The 18573-nt window shown below is 42.5% G+C and overlaps 1 protein-coding gene across 2 annotated transcripts in view; it reads left to right on the top strand.

Moving 5' to 3' along the window:
• The window catches only part of CDC42SE2 (CDC42 small effector 2), a 99889-nt gene extending 83887 nt beyond the window's left edge, over positions 1-16002 (top strand). For both annotated transcript variants that reach the window (XM_052701062.1, XM_052701063.1), the window contains 3 exons: positions 4269-4370; positions 13571-13688; positions 14099-16002. In XM_052701062.1, the coding sequence (XP_052557022.1) occupies positions 4269-4370; positions 13571-13669 (201 nt within the window). In that variant the 3' untranslated portion in view covers positions 13670-13688; positions 14099-16002. The remainder of the gene's footprint in view (positions 1-4268; positions 4371-13570; positions 13689-14098) is intronic.
• The last annotated feature ends 2571 nt before the right edge of the window (positions 16003-18573 follow it).

Here is an 18573-nt window from a genome sequence, read left to right as displayed (position 1 = left end):
CAGTCACTTGTTGATTTATTTTGTTTGTTGTTTTTATTGTGTTTTTTAAATCGAAGTTTTGAGCTTCAATCATTAAGATTTTTTTCAACTATTAAAAAGATGCTTCAGTAAGGTGTTACCCAACTTCTGAAAAGAGGTTTTTAAAAAGCTTATGAGAAGTTTCTAGAAATGTGCAGGGTTAATATTTCAATGTGATGCAACAGTTCATGGCCTTCTGAATTCCAATCTTCTACAGCAAAAGAGGTGCTACTTTGTGTGGGTGCAAAGCATCAATCACAGCTTTAGAAGAGACATCATTCTTTACTTCATTGCTATGGCAGCTGAAATGTGATCTCATTACAGTGCATGTAGCATATGTGTTCAAAATAAAGCCACTGAGATGGGCCCACAAACAGCTCCCGTTCCTCTCAAACGTTTAACACACAAGCCTGCACCTCTTCTACTTGTTTTTAAGTATGATTTAATTCTTTTTGTGAGGCAAAGATTATGATCTGTGTACTTCGCAATGCAACTTCTGCAGATTTTTTTCAGGGGAACAATCTGAGTAAAGCCATTAAATGATGAATTTCATACGCCACTTCCAGGATCCCTCTACAAGTCTTCTCTCATCTCACCTCCCTTGTGTTCCTTGCCATGCCATAACACCTTAGTAAAGAGGGAGATAAATGACTTCAGATAAGGCAAGAATCAAATATGAAAATTCAGTTATAAAATTTTCTTCAGCTTTTGATGCAAAATCTTTCAGTAATTTAACCAAAACTAAGCAAAAAGATAACAGATCCTTAGTAAGTATCTTACTAAGATACTTAGTAAGTTAATCTTGGGGATTTCCCAAGAAAACATCCATCCACAGAAGTACAGAAACAAGAAAGAGGATGTCACTGCAGCTAGATTGCCAGAATTAGGGCACTTGCATATTCAGTCAGGTTAATTGTCTATGGTATATGCGATGTTAGAGACGTGGATGGCTAGAATGGCTTTATCTGCTCAGACATGTGAATTGAACTGAGAAACAATCACAGAATAGGCACAAATGGTTCATAGATGGAAGGGAGCTATTCATGCTATTAGCTTCTCAAGTGAAAGATGAATGTGCTATCTCTTAGCTGCTTTCAAATTACACATACTAGATTTACTGAAGAGTCCGTCTGTGTGTCTGAGCAATGGTACTGCATGTATATTTGCAGATGCAAGGCCTCAAAAAATGCTACAATAAAATAACACAATATAGACCTGACAAAAATTGTCTGTGTAGTATTTTCTGTGAATGTTTTATACCCTTGCTATGCATGCTTCCCTACTGCTGTCTCCTGTGTTACATCCTTTGAAAAAAAAAATGACTTCTTACAGTCTTATGTCCCTTCCCCTGCACTCATCAGTCATTTCAGTTCTGACTTGGGCTGTGTCAACTACAGAAATAGCATACAGTAACAGGAGAGCAGTGTGGAGCAAAGCACTGTGGAGGAACTGAGGCATATATTTCAGGTTCTGCTTCAGACTGGTTTGCCTGTTCCTCTGGCCTTGATGTCCATTAGCTGTTGGAGTACATCAGCTAGCCTTCCAGTTCAGGTCCTTCAAAAAAGCATGTCTGGGATTACTCAGAAATACAAATTGAAGCGTGTAAGTAGGAACCAGCACAGTTCCTACTAAAGTATGCTCAGAATGCGATATGAAACACTAATATAAAGACAATCTGAAGCAAAAAATAATAATAGTAATAATAACAACAAAGGGAAAAAAAAAAAAAAAAAACCAACCACCAAATACCATTTTGGTTTCTTTTAGAATCATAGAATAGCTTGGGTTGGAAGGGACTTTAAACATGGTTGAATTCCATCATTCAAGCATTTAAATGTTTTTCCATTGATTCAGGATCACCTCAGTGGGTACATGCTACAGTGTAACTGCCTGATGGCTTCTGTTAGAAACTTGCCTTAGATACAAATCAAGGCTTGATGGCAATTTGCTAGTTTGCTAGCTGATGAATACTGAAGAATTATTTACAGCCATTCTGGAGATCCAGTACTCCTTAATGCTGTTTCTGGCTCACTAGTACTATTTACAGTGAAAAAAAAAAAGGAAAATATAAGTGAAATTGTCCAAAAAAAAAGAGCTTGTTTGTTCTCCACCTCCCCACCCCTCAGAAATAAAGAATGATCTGCAAGCTTTTGAGGTTTGTCTGTGTTCGGCCTACATCAGACCCCATGTTTCCAAACTCAGCTAAAACCAAGAAATCACGGATGTATTGTTTAGGTGTGCAAAGACTCATACTCTGGCTTTCTGTTTATTTGTTTTAAATTTAGGGGTGAGCACCTACAGGATACTTGAAATAATTTTAAGTGTTCTAATTGAGTGGCTTGTTTCACCTATGAGACTTTCTCTGTCAGAGTACAGTGTACCACAACAGTATGTAAGTCCAGCAATGCATCTTTAGCATCATTTGTCCATTACACCTGCTGGGAATGCTCCCTGCTCCGTGCTGGGAATTCTGATCATGCTAGATTGGCGGCTCTCATCCAGTGTAACTAGAAACCTGCTATCAGGTCTTTCCTCTAAGTTAGTCACTGCTTTACTAGCTGATGTCAAGCTGAGCTTAAGAGTTAGTTTGCTGTTTCTGTCAATGACTTTGGTTTCCACTCTGAAGTACTCACTCGTTGGTGGGACATGTTGATAAATCTTACTTACTTACTTACATCTTGATAAATTACTGCTCCTGGCTTTATGAATATTAAGGACTTCTGTAGCTGAGACATCTCCATTTCCATAAACACTTTATCCTTGAAAGCCCTTAAACTACACAAAATTATAGCCATGGTTATTTTATTTTGTTGGTTTTGTCAATACACTGGGAGTAGAGAAATCATCATCAGTTTTGGCATAGATCAGCTTTTTTTGCTGTTTCTCATTGAGTGTGTTAAGTGTTTCTTTTACCTGCAACCCCCCTTTAGGCCACTAATACTATAAAGTGAGATACAGTGAAATCTCCTAAGACTTGTTTTAATAAGGATTAAGAGTGTTTTGTGCTTGCTGGCTTCACCCTGTGGTGGATTCTCGTAGTTGAGGGTCTGATTCATTAAGATTTAGTCTGTAGAAGCACTTCAAAAGTAGTTGGCTCACTCATGAGGCATGTACCTTTCTGGCTTGAGTCAGAATGGTCTTATGATCATAGTACAGATTAGGAGTGGACATCCCACTAAAATGAGACCAAGTGGACTTTACGACGGTGGGAAGCTTTTAATTGAGCTCAACTAATTTGTTAGCAATTATACTGTATTTTAACATACCTCAAATTGAAGTATACATGTTGTGCTTTTTGGCTATTGTTTTTTTTAATACACCATATAGACAAGTGGCAGCTGCATACTATAATGCTTTGCTCTGCGTAAGGTCTGCTCTGCTTAAGGTTCTGATTGTGGCCTAAGAAATGAGGACAAGGTATTCTGTTTTCTTCCTTTAGATGCAATATTTGGCCGGAGGCAAACAGCCCACATAGCTTTAATTAGAAGAAGTCCTTACTGCTTCTGATTTTTAATTTGCATATTTTTATATTAATAAAAGTTGAAGCAGTGACTCTGAGAAGAGGGAGGCAGAGTTAAGCAGTTCTTTCTATAAAACTCTCAGAACAGAAATTGGCGTATCTCTAGGATACAGTCTGGCTCACTGCCTCACTACCCTCTGCACCCCTTCAGCTCACATTCCACATGAGGAGTGTAAGTTACCTCAGTGTATGAGGTTCAGTAGGGATATTATATTGGTTGATGCCAATCGAGACATTACTATATTATTCTACTACTGAATGAGTGACACAAGTTCCCATGACATGCTGCTGAGAAGTTCTATAAGTTAGCTACTTTGTATGCCCTGATAATGCTCTTATATGCTCTGATAATGATCCTTAATTCTCATTTTGAATAACTAAACATCAAATTTGGTCCATTACATCATGATTAAATGATGGAAAAATGGATGGATGCAGAGTTTGCTGTATGAAACATTGCAAATATTGCTTAACCAACACTTTGTTAACCTAAGTGCTTAGGAATGGTATCAGTGCTGGTCTAATGATCTTCTAAAGATACCCTAAGTGAAAAGAATGGACCATATTACCAATGTTTAGATTAACCTGGGAATTCAGACTTTCCTTTTTAATTTCATGAGAACGTCTCATGGTGTATGGAACACCCCACGTATAGTTTATGCTTACAACACATCCTGGTTCTGCCTTTTAAATTAATCTCAGCTAGATGGTTTCTTTATCTTTCTTCCAGAAAAGACGTCGACGCATAGATCGAAGCATGATTGGGGAGCCAACAAACTTTGTTCACACAGCTCACGTTGGATCGGGAGACCTATTCAGTGGAATGAATTCGGTAAGCATCTGTGGATGAAGATATTTCATCTTAGATAGGGTACAGGAACATTGTAAGAGGCTAAAGCAATGAAGTATGATTCTCTACTGAATTTTAACAGGGAGGCTCTGTGTAAAACTGAAGAATAACTACTAGTGTTTTAATTCCAAGCCTTAGTCACTCGCATTTTAGATTATGAGATCCTGTAGTTATTGACAATGTCCTGGTGGACAACAGGTTGGCCATGAGCCAGCAGTGTGCCCTCGTGGCCAAAAAGGCCAATGGCATCCTGGGGTGCATTAAAAAGAGCGTGGCCAGCAGGTCGAGGGAGGTGATCCTCCCCCTCTACTCTGCCCTGGTAAGGCCTCACCTGGAGTACTGCGTCCAGTTCTGGGCTCCCCAGTACAAAAAAGACAGGGATCTCTTGGAAAGAGTCCAGCGGAGGGCCACAAAGATGGTGAAGGGCCTGGAGCATCTCTCCTATGAGGAAAGGCTGAGTGAACTGGGTCTGTTCAGCCTTGAGAAAAGAAGACTGAGAGGGGACCTGATCCAGGTTAATGAATATCTGAGGTGTGGGGGTCATAGTGGTGAGGCCAGTCTCTTTTCAGTGGTGAGTGGAGACAGGACAAGGGGAAACAGACATAAGCTGCAGCACAGGAAGTTCATGTGCACAAGAACTTCTTTACAGTGAGGTGACGGAGCACTGGAACAGGCTGCCCAGGGAGGTGGTGGAGTCTCCTTCTCTGGAGATATTCAAGTCTCGCCTGGACGCCTACCTGTGCAACCTGGTGTAGGGAACCTGCTTTGGCAGGGGGTTGGACTCGATGATCTCTGGAGGTCCCTTCCAACCCCTACAATTCTGTGATTCTGTGATATTGCAGTCTATCCATGAGCGTCGGTCATGGTTATGTGATTTGTAGCTCACACCGCACCAAAGGCCCAGGAGAAGGGTTTATGGGTGCCACAGCCACATTGGGTGCAGAGAGCACCGGGTCTCGTACGGCACAGTGTGTGTAGGGTGTGTGCGTGAAGGATGAACCTCGGAAAGGACAGACCCTGGGAACAACGCGTGCTTCTGCGTTCTAATCTTTTATTGGAAACGCGTACGCCCCGCTAGAGGCGCCGGGGGCGCCGCCTCTTGGAGGGCGGGGGAGCGCGCTGGGCGCTGCCGGCCCTCCTCTTCGTGGGGCGCCGGGCCCCCCCAGCCGAGCGCTTCCTGCCCCGGCCGCGAGCGGAGGGGCCGCGGCTGCGGCGCTGGCCAGAGGGACCGGCTTCCTCGGGACCCGGCTCCTCGCCAGGACGTGTGCCCAGGGCCCCGCTGGGCGGGCCGGGGAGCTCCTCTGCGTCGGGACCCGCGGAGCTGCCGGAGGGCACGGCGCTGCGAGCGACGGCGTCTTGCGGGGAGGCGGCGGGACCGGACGGGGCCGCGGGGCCGTCCTGCTGCTCCTGGGCAGCGCTGGGATCTTCGACGCCCAGCAGCCTGCGGGCCGCCTGGCCGCACCGGCTCTCGATAGCGGTGATGAGGCCGTCGACGAGCGGTGCGGAGCTGGGTCCCAGGGCGTGCTCTGTGCACTCCACCAGGACGTCCCGGTCCGGCCCCACCTGGCACAGGAATGCCAGGATCATGCTTTTGAGCCAGTTGATCTTCCACCATCGCAGCTCCCCGTTGCGGCGCAATTCTTGCTCCAGCCAGGGCAGCACCGGGTCGGAGATGTCTGGATGGACCCTGAAAAGTGCCGCCCACTGCTCCGGCAGGAGGCCGCCCACTCGCTCCGGCTCCTCGGCCATGGGCTCCGGGGACAGCGGTGGAAGGGGTGGCAGAAGTTCCTCCTCGCCGTCAGGGTCCGTGGCAGCGGTGGCGCCGAAGCCGGCGGGCACCGGCAGTGCGGGCGGGGAGACGATGCAATCCACGAACTGATTGTCTCCCCGCACAGAGACCCGGATGGTCTGCATGGCCGTCCGGCAGAGCGGGCAGCTGTCCCTCAGCCTCGCCCACCGCTGGATGCAGCCAAGGCAGAAAGTGTGACTGCACGGAATCACACAGGCCGTGTCCTGCCGCACGTCGCGGCACACGGGACACGTCCATGCCTCTTCTGCAGCCATGGTCTTCTCGCTGCAGGGGCTGGGAGAACCGAGGATGACGAGCTGCTCTCCCTCAACGCAGCCGCAGAGGTGCTGTCTGCCCTGCAAGAGGAAGGAGGTCACGGTCACTCGCTGTGCCAGGGTGTGCGTGTCCTCTGCACAAAGCCCTCCCAAGGCCCCTCTACTGGGCCTTCTCGTGCTCCCCGCTGGCACAGGGCCAGGCTCCCCACAGCTGCCCTGAGGGACCCAGGGGTCCCCGCACCACTCACCTCCGCTGCTGCGAGTGCGCTCCGTAGGGGCCCAGCTGCCTGCACGAGGCAGGGCCGGGGAAACAGACGCGATGCTGCGGGGTCAGGCACTGAGATGCTGCGAGCAGCCCCAGGCACGACCCAGCACAGCACAGCCAAAACCTTGCTCGATCTCCAAGCCTCGCAGAGCTGCTCAGCACGGTCCAGGAACGAGCCAGACTGAGCCAGGCGCGGCCGGCACCCCACTATGAGCAGTGAGGGCAAGGCTGTCACAATCCGTCACCCAGCGATGTCACAGCCTGTTGCTCGGTGACATCACAGACTCATCCCGATTGGCAAAGACCTCCAAGATCATCAAGTCCAAACTTTAACCTAGCACTTCCAAATCTACCACTAAACTATGTCCCTAAAGACCACATCTACATGTCCTTCAAGGCTGGGGACTCATTTTCTTACCTGTCCAGGAAGAAAAGACATAGTAAAATAGCTTCTCCTGAAAGGCAAGCAAACTGTCATAGGCACTAATTGGCAAACAGCAGTCACCAGCCCTGAGAGGAGACATAAAGAATGCCATTTTAAAACAGACTTACAGGGCATGGTCTCCTACTCCGTAATGCCAGCTCGATGTCAGTGTAGTCCCACTGTCCAGTCTCACAGCAGCTTCATTCCTGCACAGACAAACCGTCTTACACATTCTGCACATTACAGTTTCTCGAAGATAGATGGTGATACATATTAGTATAAGTTTTCAAGGAGCACAATGGTGAAATGCTTTACACAATACAACGTCAGATAACAATTGCCAGTTCCAGAAGGATTATACACTGATAGGTGTTCGCTTAATTACATGTGCATGCATATGTAGCCTTCCATATCATGCTGTAAGATGGATGCATCTGATGATCCCTTATCATGCACTTTGAGCAACATGGTCCAAACATAAACATGTACTTTAGTGAGAAATTTGAATAGAACAGCTATCCTGTAGGCTTTGGTCCTCTCACCTGTACATCTACCCAAGCCGTGCAGTTTTATGGGAAATCAAAGCAAGCCTTGAGTTGCTTAACTTTTGGAAATCTTGCCATAGCAACTTTAGGAGGAAAGACTGAAAGGGGGAGGAATGGAGAGAGATTGCCAGTCCTGGATCCAGCGTCTGACCTGCCAGTGGGGTGTCAGGCATGGAGGGAAAAGGCCCCCCTTAGACTTGTACACGTGCTTACCTATAGGCCCCAGTACCCAGTGCTTTTGGAGCCTTCTCTTGCCCCAGATCCAGGACTGGTTGAGACACCTATCAAATCAAGAGAAACTGTCAGCTGGATTGGGCTGCTAGGACTGAAGTTTCTCAGGAATGGCAACATAATGGTGAATTATCTTTGACTTGGTGGGCACATGAAATGGCTAGGAGGAGATACAAAATAGAGATGAACTCAGGACTGAAAAGTGGAGGTGAACATGAATGATATCCACCCTCAGCAAGTTTGCTGATGATACGAAGTTGGGAGGATTGGCTGACACGCCTGAAGGCTGTGCTGCCATTCAGTGAGACCTGGACAGGCTGGAGAGCTGGGCAGTAAGAAACCGGGTGAGGTTCAACAAAAGCAAGTGTGGAGTCTTACACCTATGGGAGGAATAATTGCATGCACCAGTACAGGTTGGGGGATGAGCTGCTGGAGTGGAGCTCTGCAGAGAGGGACCTGGGCATCCTGGTGGACGACAGGTTGGTCATGAGCCAGCAGTGTGCCCTCGTGGCCAAAAAGGCCAATGGCATCCTGGGGTGCATTAAAAAGAGCGTGGCCAGCAGGTCAAGAGAGGTGATCCTCCCCCTCTACTCTGCCCTGGTAAGGCCTCATCTGGAGTACTGTGTCCAGTTCTGGGCTCCCCAGTACAAAAAGACAGGGATCTCTTGGAAAGAGTCCAGCAGAGGGCCACAAAGATGGTGAAGGGCCTGGAGCATCTCTCCAATGAAGAAAGGCTGAGTGAACTGGGTCTGTTCAGCCTTGAGAAAAGAAGACTGAGAGGGGACCTGATCCAGGTCTATAAATACCTGAGGTGTGGGGGTCATAGTGGTGAGGCCAGTCTCTTTTCAGTGGTGAGTGGAGACAGGACAAGGGGAAACAGACATAAGCTGCAGCATAGGAAGTTCCGCATGAATGTGCGCAAGAACTTCTTTACAGTGAGGTGACGGAGCAGTGGAACAGGCTGCCCAGGGAGGTGGTGGAGTCTCCTTCTCTGGAGATGTTCAAGACCTGCCTGGATGCCGACCTGTGCGACCTGCTGTAGGGAACCTGCTTTGGCAGGGGGTTGGACTCGATGATCTCTGGAGGTCCCTTCCAACCCCTACAATTCTGTGATTCTGTGTAGCAGATGTTGTATATACTGTGCAAACTGTGTGTAGAATATCACTGAAAAACTCATTTTGATGGCATGTGCAAAGTAATATAGAGGAACATTTTGAGAAGTACTAGAGTTATTTAGAAAAAAAATCTTCTAAACGCGTCTCGTAATTCAAGTTAGATTTCTTAGCTTAAATGCTTTAAAGTACTTTAAACGTAATTTACATGAAATTCCAGTTTACCATATTTTATGGTGCACAGAAATATTTTTGTGTGTACTTGATGAGACTGTCTATATTTTGTAACTCTATTTACAACGTGAATTGTTTCCAGAGCAAGCAGTTATGTCACAAGCAGAGTTTTATGGCTTCCTGTAGATTCTTGAAGGACTAAGTATTTTTTCTCCCTGAAAGTGAAAAACAGAGGCAGAGATTGATAATGAAAATGAGCTTACAAGGATATATTTTGTCTTCACAACCATATTTTATGTGAAACATCAATCTACTTTTAAGGTCAATAATTACAAAAAGGGGTGATATTTAGATGAATAAAAATATTTCTCAACCTAAGTAATTATTTTAAAAGGAAAAAACTTCTTTTGAGATGGTGGATTTTAGGAAAGAGGAAGAATGACTTCTGTCAGAGGTATTAATGTGGAGAGCAGAGTTGAATGAAAAAGGTCAGTTTAAATGTAGGAAACTGAGGTCAGTAGTTGGCAGCTTACTGTGATTAGAAAAAAAATCTAATTTCATAGCTGTTAGGGAAAGGCAAAGCTAGTATATCTGACGTGACTAACAATATGCTAGGTTTTCCCTGAAACTAGATAATGGAGCAGAAATTATTTATACTAAGTCATCAGTAAGGTAAATGGACAAACATAGCTACAACTTGGTAAAATTCAATTAAAGCTGATGGTCTATTCAATAAATAATAAATGCACTGTGATTTTAAATAATGAAGTCAGTGATGCATTTTTCTTAAATTTCTCTTATAAGCATGGCTGTTTGCTCGTTAAATGTTTTCTCTCTCCCGTGTGAGAACCTTCTTCATTCTCACATCTGAACCACCTCTTGGGAGCTTTGCTGCCTGAAGCTTTGCTCTTTCACATCAGCCTTTCTCCCACATGCCCTCAGCCTTGCCTAGTATGCTTAGTTCATCTCCAGATAATATTTCATGATTGCTGTTGCTACATAGACTTTTCCGTTTTGAACAGTATAACTGGGCATATCTTTCACTTTTTTTTTTTTTTTTTTCACTTTTTTCAATGGCCAGAGGAATATTTTCTGATAAAAGAAAGAGACTGTATGCAAAAAATAATCTTTAGAAGCAGAAATCTCCAGTTCTAACATCACCTCTTTTTCTACCCCTTCTTTGATGATTTACTGGGCTAAAATTGCATCCAGTCTCCTTGCTTATTCTTTACAGTTTTATCCCCAAGGTCATGGTGGCATTTCCACTTGTTTTTCTACTATTTGACATCCTCTATGGTAGAGGCATTATATTCCTTTGTGATCCTCCTCCAGTTTTATTAGCTTTTTGCCATATAACTTTGATTCTTCAATAAGTAGCTCATCTGTGCCTTTTCTTTGTCAGAGCTGTTCTTCATTCCCTTGTACTTCTGAGTGCAGTAGTATCCTGGTTACTGAAATACTTAGATTTTTTGCCTTCTGTGTTAAGAGCCTTGCTCATTTGTGAAATGTAAGCATTAACAGTAGTGAATTCTTACTTTCTCATGTCTGTCACTCTTCTACTATTTTTTTTAATCTTAAATTGCACAATGGAGTCTCCTACTTTACTTTTTGTCATTGTATTCCTCAGTTTAGCCTTTAATTTTGCATATTTCTTCCTTCTTGTAATTTTCCTTGCATTTTTTCTCAAGGACCATCTGTGCTATTTCCTGATCCTGAAAGTGAGCATATGGAGAAAGAAAAAAAGAAAGAATATGAGAGAGAAAAGCACACAACACATTTTATGATATTTAATTGGTGTGATCCTCTTCTCCTTGCAAAACCTTTAAATCCTTATCCTACCTAATTACATGTAAGAGGCAAAAAAGAAACAAACAAACAAACAAAAAACATTGCTTTATGTCATCCGAGTGGCATCTTTTTGGGGGGAAAAAGAAAAAAAAAGCTTGTTCTTGTAGCTCAGGCTGCCTCAAAAGGAAAGTGCTTTAGAAGGAGTGCTACCTTGTAAGGTGGATTACTAGGCCTGGCTTTTTTGACAGTTTTTAATATTACATTTCTCGCATATAAGTTTTAACACACAAGGTAGCCACTGAATCAAGATTAAACTTGCTGGAGACTTTTTATATGCAACAGCCTCTGTATTTTAGAGTGATAGTTCCTAATGCACTCCTAAAAATATCTATATGTATCATTCAAGTACCAGAGAGATTTCTGAGTCCTTCTTCTAAAGGTTAGAGTAAAATCTACTCTTGGAGTTTGTGTTGATTCCTCTATAGTTTTGAAGGAATGTAGGCAAGTTGTTTGTTCAGAGAAGGGCAACAAAGCTGGAAGGGGTCTGGAACACAAGCCTTATGAGGAGCACCTGAGGGAGCTGGGATGTTCAGTCTGGGAAGGAGGACGCTCAGGATTAGGGCTCTAAACAACTATCGGAAGGGAGGCTGTAGTGAGCTGGGGATCATCCTCTTCTCCCATCAAACTAGTGATAGGACTAGAGGGCATGGCCTCAGGTTGCTTCAGGGGAGATTCAGATTTGACATTAGGAAATAATTTTCTGAGAGTGGTCAGGCGCTGGAATGGGCTGCTGGAGGAGGTGGTGGAGTCGCTGACTCTGGAGGTGTTCAAGAAATGTTTAGGCATTGTACTGAGTGTCATGATTTAGTGGGAAATACTGGTGACAGGTGGATGGTTGGACTGCATGATCTTGGAGGTTTTTTCCAACCTTCGTGATTCTATGATTCTGTGGTTATAAGTTGTCAATCTGGAAAGTAACATGCCCTGGGGATGGTTTCCAGCTCTTTTCTCTAGAGCCGGAGGTCATTCAGATTAAATGGATCCAGTCCTTAAGATGTGCATACAACGACATGTATATTAGATATATTCTGGGGAAAATAACATTCTAATTTCTTTTGTTCTAATGACCAACAGAATGTGCCAGATGAAGAAGATGATCAACTTGATTAGATGCAAAAATTTTCAAACACCCTGTGAATATCGTAGCACTCTCTTTCACTGAGTCAGTGATGTCAGACCTGCTCGAGTATTGACTCTGAATATGTAGCCCTGCAGGAAAAATGTAGTATAATATTGCTTTGCTGCAGCTTCTTCACCATTGTGAGCAAAGCACTAAGGTAAAAAATACTGTGCTGCTTCAGTGATTAAAAAAAAAAAAAAAGGTTTTTTTGGTCAGCACTCCAATGCATAATACTTTTGAAGACAAAGACCCGTTTTAGACACTTTTTTCATGCTGACTTGAGAAACAGTATGCAGCAAAAAGTTGTGCTGATTCATTTTGTATGCATACATTTATTTTGCTTTGCTGTGAAAAAGAATATACTTTTGCTTTTGTAGATGGGGAAAATATTATGCATGCTGCTTAGCTGTATTAAAGCCACACCGGACAAATAAGTCCGGTGTTGTTCTGAGGTCTCTGGTGAAGGAGCTGTGCATGAAAGAGTTGCCAGTGGCATCCTGCAGGCTCCCTGATGCAAGTTCATTTTCAGAAGCTGTAGCCTTAGATGCACATGTTACTTTGTGCTTGTCGTGTAGTTGTTACGCATGCTCTGGTGTGCAGACAGAAAAGGGACTGTAAGGTTGGAGATGTCTTCCTGTAGTTGAGAGATAATTAATTTGCCTTCTTCACAGCAGGAAAGAGCTATGGATTCTCTTTCTTATGTTGATGAAAGTAATGAGACCCATTCCTTTAAATTAGTTGTTTCCAGACTAATTGGTAGGTTCAGTATGATTTAAATACTTAGCCAGGTACAGGAATAATACTGAGTAAGTGAAGTGGGACATGCTTTTGCATAAATGGATAAGTAGGAAATTTTCCATACACCAGGAGCTCTTGGTTGGTTTTAAAAGCATTTTTTGTTATTATTATCTGAAGTTACTTATGTACTGTAGGTGTTATCCCAATGTTTTATAAGTTGTCTATTCTACTTTTTAATGTAATGGTGCTGACTTCACTGGCGAATCAATTGGCAAATAATGTTTCTCATGTAACAAACTAAATTACAGTTTGTCAGCTGGAGTGGAGTTAGATATCAGTACAAGATTTGGTAAATTTTCTTGAGTACTCACATGGTTCAGTGAAAACCTGAATTTAACCTGAAGTTAAACCTGAAGTTTTCTTTGGGGGTGAGGAAAAAACTTCTACTCAGAACCAGTTCTTTAATCTCTCCTGCTGAGCTACCTTCAGCACCAAAAATTCCTGCAAGCCTGCACTGCATATCTCCTCACTGAAAAGTAATGTAGCTTTAATGGTATAAAAGAGCTCAATCCAAAAAGAAAACTGGAAGCAGGAAAATACCACAGTTCACTTCTAACTGCCTGTCTTGTTCTCTTTGCTTCATTTACCCTTTGTCCTCCAGGTGAGCTCAATTCAGAACCAAATGCAATCCAAGGGAGGCTATGGAGGTGGCTTGTCTGCAAATGTTCAGATGCAACTTGTAGATACAAAAGCAGGATAACTTTGGGGATATCTTTCTAGTAAGTATTGATCTCTACTTTTTTGGCATTATTAGATTAGTAGGGAGGAACATTCTTCCATGTGCCATAGTTATCTCCTTATAAAGAGCCGTGTGCCTTATGATGCATGACTTTAAAATGCACTCCTGATTTTTAAAAAGCAGTACTGTGTGATTGTGTTTGGCTTTTTTTAATATGATGAACAAGAGATTGTCCTGACTGCATCCTGATGTCTATAGATATTTGCAAGTAAAGTTAGTGTAGCACATCAAAGAAGAATTTGATTACAGTAACATTTTTGCAATATCTATGGCTCATTAATTTAATTAACCATGTTATGTGTGGTGTTAAATCATTGAAAACTAACGTTATGGTAGAATGGTCACTCAGAAGGTTCAAAGTTTAAGTTTAACATGTTTTCTGTGTTACAGGTTAATGTGAGTTTCTACATCTTCTTTCCTGTGTCCTCTCTTTTGCCTTGGTGACTGCTTTCTGTGTTCATGAAAAGAGAGAAGTAATGGCTTATTGTTCACCCTTTGTGATCACTCCAGTGAAAAGTTGCTGCTCTGCTCTGATGATGCCATTTTTCAGATTGGTCCAACTGTGCCTTTCAATGGCATGCACACATTGGCCTCTACCAGTACCATGGACTTGGAGCTTTTTAGGGTTGTTTTTAGGTTATTGTTTGTTTTAAGGCAAATCAAAGCACCAGCCTTAGCTTCCCTCACCCCTCACAAATACTAATGCACAGCATTGTGTTGCTTTTTATTCTTTAAGTTTTTTTCTCCACTCATGTCATTTAGAAATGATTGAGTTTCCAGTAATGTTTTTAATCACTCGTTGCTCATATCAGTTTTTGAAAGGTCTGGGACCTGCAAGCACAAATGATTATTTGTTACAAAATCAGCAGAGTAGATGACTGCATGCTTTGTGGGGTTGCTTTGTACGGTGGCCTGTTTGGTGCCAGAAAAAAAACTGTGTATTGCAGACTGATGATACTGTTGCTGGTGAAGAATTACGCTGTGACACAAGTCATGCCTGTTTCTGAAAAAGGACTTGTAACTTAGCTGCTTCAGAGTTATGTCTTTATTTCAGTTTTTATCCAACGGGTCTTGAAATAATAAAGAGAAAGCTTGCATTCATAAGGCATTTGTTGTAAATGTTCAGTAAACCAGTGTAGTACCGTATCTCAGTGTTGTGGAAGCGCTTTAAACTATTTAGAAAGCATCATGTTTGACTGCTTCTTTTTCTTTTTACAATTTTTCTTGATTTTAGGCTGTGTGGTCATTTCCAGTGGCAGCATGTCAGACTGCCTGCAATATTAGCTGAAACGTTTGGTAGACCTCTCTAAGTAGTTGGCTGTTTCTGTGTACTAAATATTTAGGGGCCATGGAAGTTGCTAAGAGCAACATACGAATCTGGCAGAACAGATGCCAGTGAAAACAACATACAGGGTGACTTTTTACTAAGTCAGTAAAAAGCCTTTTGCTCAGGTTCCAAAGCATGTTTCTTTCACACGTTGTGAAACTTGTATTTTAATATTGCACTGTTTTCTGTATCTTATCTCTGTAAATGGTCTCTTTTCCTTCTTGCTATAGTTTGGAAAAAGTCAGTGATGCTAGTCCTGCTTGAGTTATTTTTTTATGTGAAAAAAACCATTCCAAGAAGGCGTAAGTGAGCCTAGTCAGATCCATTTTTGTACATAAGCACACACGTGCTTATAAATATAGACTGCTGTCATAAGTGATTCTTTACTCTTTTTCCATGCTTTCCCTGATTTCACATTGCAACAACTGTTAGACTGAATCAGAAATATATAAACCTACCTACTCTTCTCTCAGTTCACACACACCACACCAAATGCAGGACGGAGGTAGTTTGTTTCCCCTCAGTAGTATTCCTGTGGTAGATGTCAGTTATCTGGTTGAATAGCTCCAGTTAGGCTCTTTAGTCTTCACTGTTGAAGGTACTGATTCATGATGACAGAAGATCAAGACATTCAGTTCTCTGGGTACATAAACACGTGTCAATGAAGTGATTTTTTTTAGGAGTCAGCATTTCCAGTGCCACGTAAATCAGTGAGTCTTAAATACACATTGATTAGAAAATGATTTGAACTCTGACATCGTTAACAGCAGCTTAAATTTGCTTGCCAAAATGATCTTGCACTTGTCAAAATGTTTCAGCTCACCAGAAAAAAAAAATTGACATATTTTTATAACAGACATACTTTTTTTTGTACATGACATTCATTCTTGAAAAAAGTCAGTTCAGTGTTGGCTTGTAGACATTAAGAGGGAAATATTGACATTGATTCAATAAATGTTTTCTTTCAGTTGGTGGCCTACCTTTTTCTTTCTTGTAAGTTACATTTACATTAGAAAACAACCGCAGATTACAAATTTGGTGAAAATTCTCAGGATAACTTCTTAATATGGGTAATAGGTGATTGGTAAGGCTGTTTGTGTTTTTGTTCATGTTTCTTGACTGTTTTGTTGTCAAGTGGATTAATCCATTATTTGATTGGTAGTTTTTGATTCAGTGATTTAGTGTGTATACCAAAGAACTTTGCAAGGATTGTGGAGAGGAGGTTCCACAGTAAGATGTTGATTAAGGGAGTGGAGCATCTCCCTTATGAGGACAGGCTGAGGGAGCTGGACATCTGTAGTTTGGAGGAGACTGAGAGGTGACTTCATTAATGTTTATAAATAGATAAAGGGTGAGTGTCAGAAGGATGGAGGGAGGCTCTTCTCAGTGACATCCAATGATAGGAAAAGGGGCAATAGGTGCAAGCTGGAACACACTCAGTTCCACATAAATATGAGAAAAACTTCTTTACGGTGAGGGTAACAGAACACTGGAACAAGTTGCCCAACAAGGCTGTGGGGTCTCCTTCTCTGGAGACATTCAAAACCCTCCTGGATGTGTTTCTGCATGACCTGATCTAGGTGTTCCTGCTCCAGCAGGGAATTGGACTAGATGGTCTTTCAAGGTCCCTTCCAATCCCTGATGTTCTGTGATTGTGTGATATAAATGGGATACCTTCATTTTTCCTTTGACAGCAGAAGTGACGTGTATGTTCCTTTATCAATTGTTATGCAGATTACTTTACAGTGGAGATCATAGACTAGTTATACACCTGATTATAGTAATATCCAAATCCGCATTAAATATCCCTGTAAGGCACAGTATTATCTACTCTGTATTTGTTTCAGTTCATTTACATTTTATATGACAATCTCAAAGTTAAGCACCAATTTACTACTTATTCATACTAAGTTATTTTGAAGACTGACACTGAGTCATCTTGTTACAAGTTTTTGAAATTGCCAGTTTGTAAAAAATGAGTTCTGACAATCACTTCCCTCTTCCTGCTGGCCACCCCTTTTTCAGTGCAGCCCAGAACACAGTTGGTCTTCCAGGCTGCAAACGCACACTGCTGGCTGGTGTCCAGCTTCTCATCTACCAGGACCACCAAGTCCTCCTTTGCAGGGCTGCTCTCAAGGGGATCTTCCCTCAGTCTGTATAAATACCTGGGATTGCCCCAGCACAAGTGCAACACCCTGCACTTGGCCTTGTTGAACCTCATTCATTAGGTTCACATGGGCCCACTTCTCCAGCCTGTCCAGGTCCCTCTGGATGGCTTCCCATCAACTCTTCAATCCAGAAATCTTACTTTGTCTATGCAATTATGTGTTCATACATACAATACATGTTTAATTACAGCACAATTCCTGATTTCAGTATTTTCTCTGGGGGGGAGGTGGAGATGGGTGGTAGAATAGTAGACAGAGAGTCGATTAATCCATATTGAATTTCAAAGTCTGGTTTTTGAAGTTATTTTTTTGCACGCATTAAGGGCACCTTAAGAAAGCATTGAAAGTGATATTTGAGTTTCCAACGGTTTCTATAGGTCTGTCAGCATTTGATTATTCTTATTTCCAGCCCTCCTAGAAAATTTCCATGCATGCTACTAAAAAAAAATTCATGAATCAACTATTTTCTGCAGGCTTTTTTATGCCTTTTTGAAGAAGAAAATAAGTGCTATGTCCCATTCTGAAACTATTGGGAATTAATACTGGTTTACTAAAAAAAAATTCTTGAGTCACTACTGCAGATGTATAACTGGGTAGATTCCTTGGAAATAACAAAATACACGATGAGGCAAAACATAGCAATACAACTTTATCAGTCTCAGTTGCATGCAATATGTATGCAGATACTAAAATATTTTTTATTTAAACTTATTTGAAAAGTCTGTGTAATGGAAAGGAAGTGTGTGCGCACTTGCAGAATTCAGAAGAAAAAACACATGGGTTTACCCTGTACTTATGGCATGAAACACAAAGCCTCTTGTGTCTACTTGTTCACCTCATCACTTAACATTACTAAATCAGCTATACAGATGTTTGAATAAATTATTTAAAGATATGAGCTACTCAGCCATTTGTCAAATATTTAATTGAATTCAGCATCTCTAATGATAATGTGCAAGCAGTAGACCTGACTGTACATTCACATACAGTGACTGTGACATTGAATGTATTGAAAATAATTCCTGAACCTCACATCCCTGAACATCTTGGTGGGAACTGGGGGAGCAAACCCGTAAGGGCGGCACAAGTCTGGAGCTGCCTCATGTGACTGTGTGTGTACAAGTTCATGGGGCCGCATGACGTGCATTTGTGCATCCCAGGGTCCTAAGGGAGCTGGCTGATGTGGTTGCCTACACTGTCTCCATCATATTTGAAAAGTTGTGGCTGTCAGGCAAAGTACCTAGTGACTGGAAAAAGGGAAACATCACTCTCATTTATAAGACATGAAGGGAGGAAGATCTGGAGAACTACAGGCCACTGAGTCTCACCTCTGTGCTTGAGAAGATCATGAACCACATCCTTCTTGAACT

The sequence above is a fragment of the Tympanuchus pallidicinctus genome, unplaced genomic scaffold (assembly GCF_026119805.1).
Source record: "Tympanuchus pallidicinctus isolate F22 unplaced genomic scaffold, pur_lepc_1.0 scaffold4, whole genome shotgun sequence".
Lineage (NCBI taxonomy): Eukaryota > Metazoa > Chordata > Aves > Galliformes > Phasianidae > Tympanuchus > Tympanuchus pallidicinctus.
The sequence above is the reverse complement of the archived record's forward strand: the minus strand, read 5'-3'. Positions and strand labels throughout refer to the sequence as shown.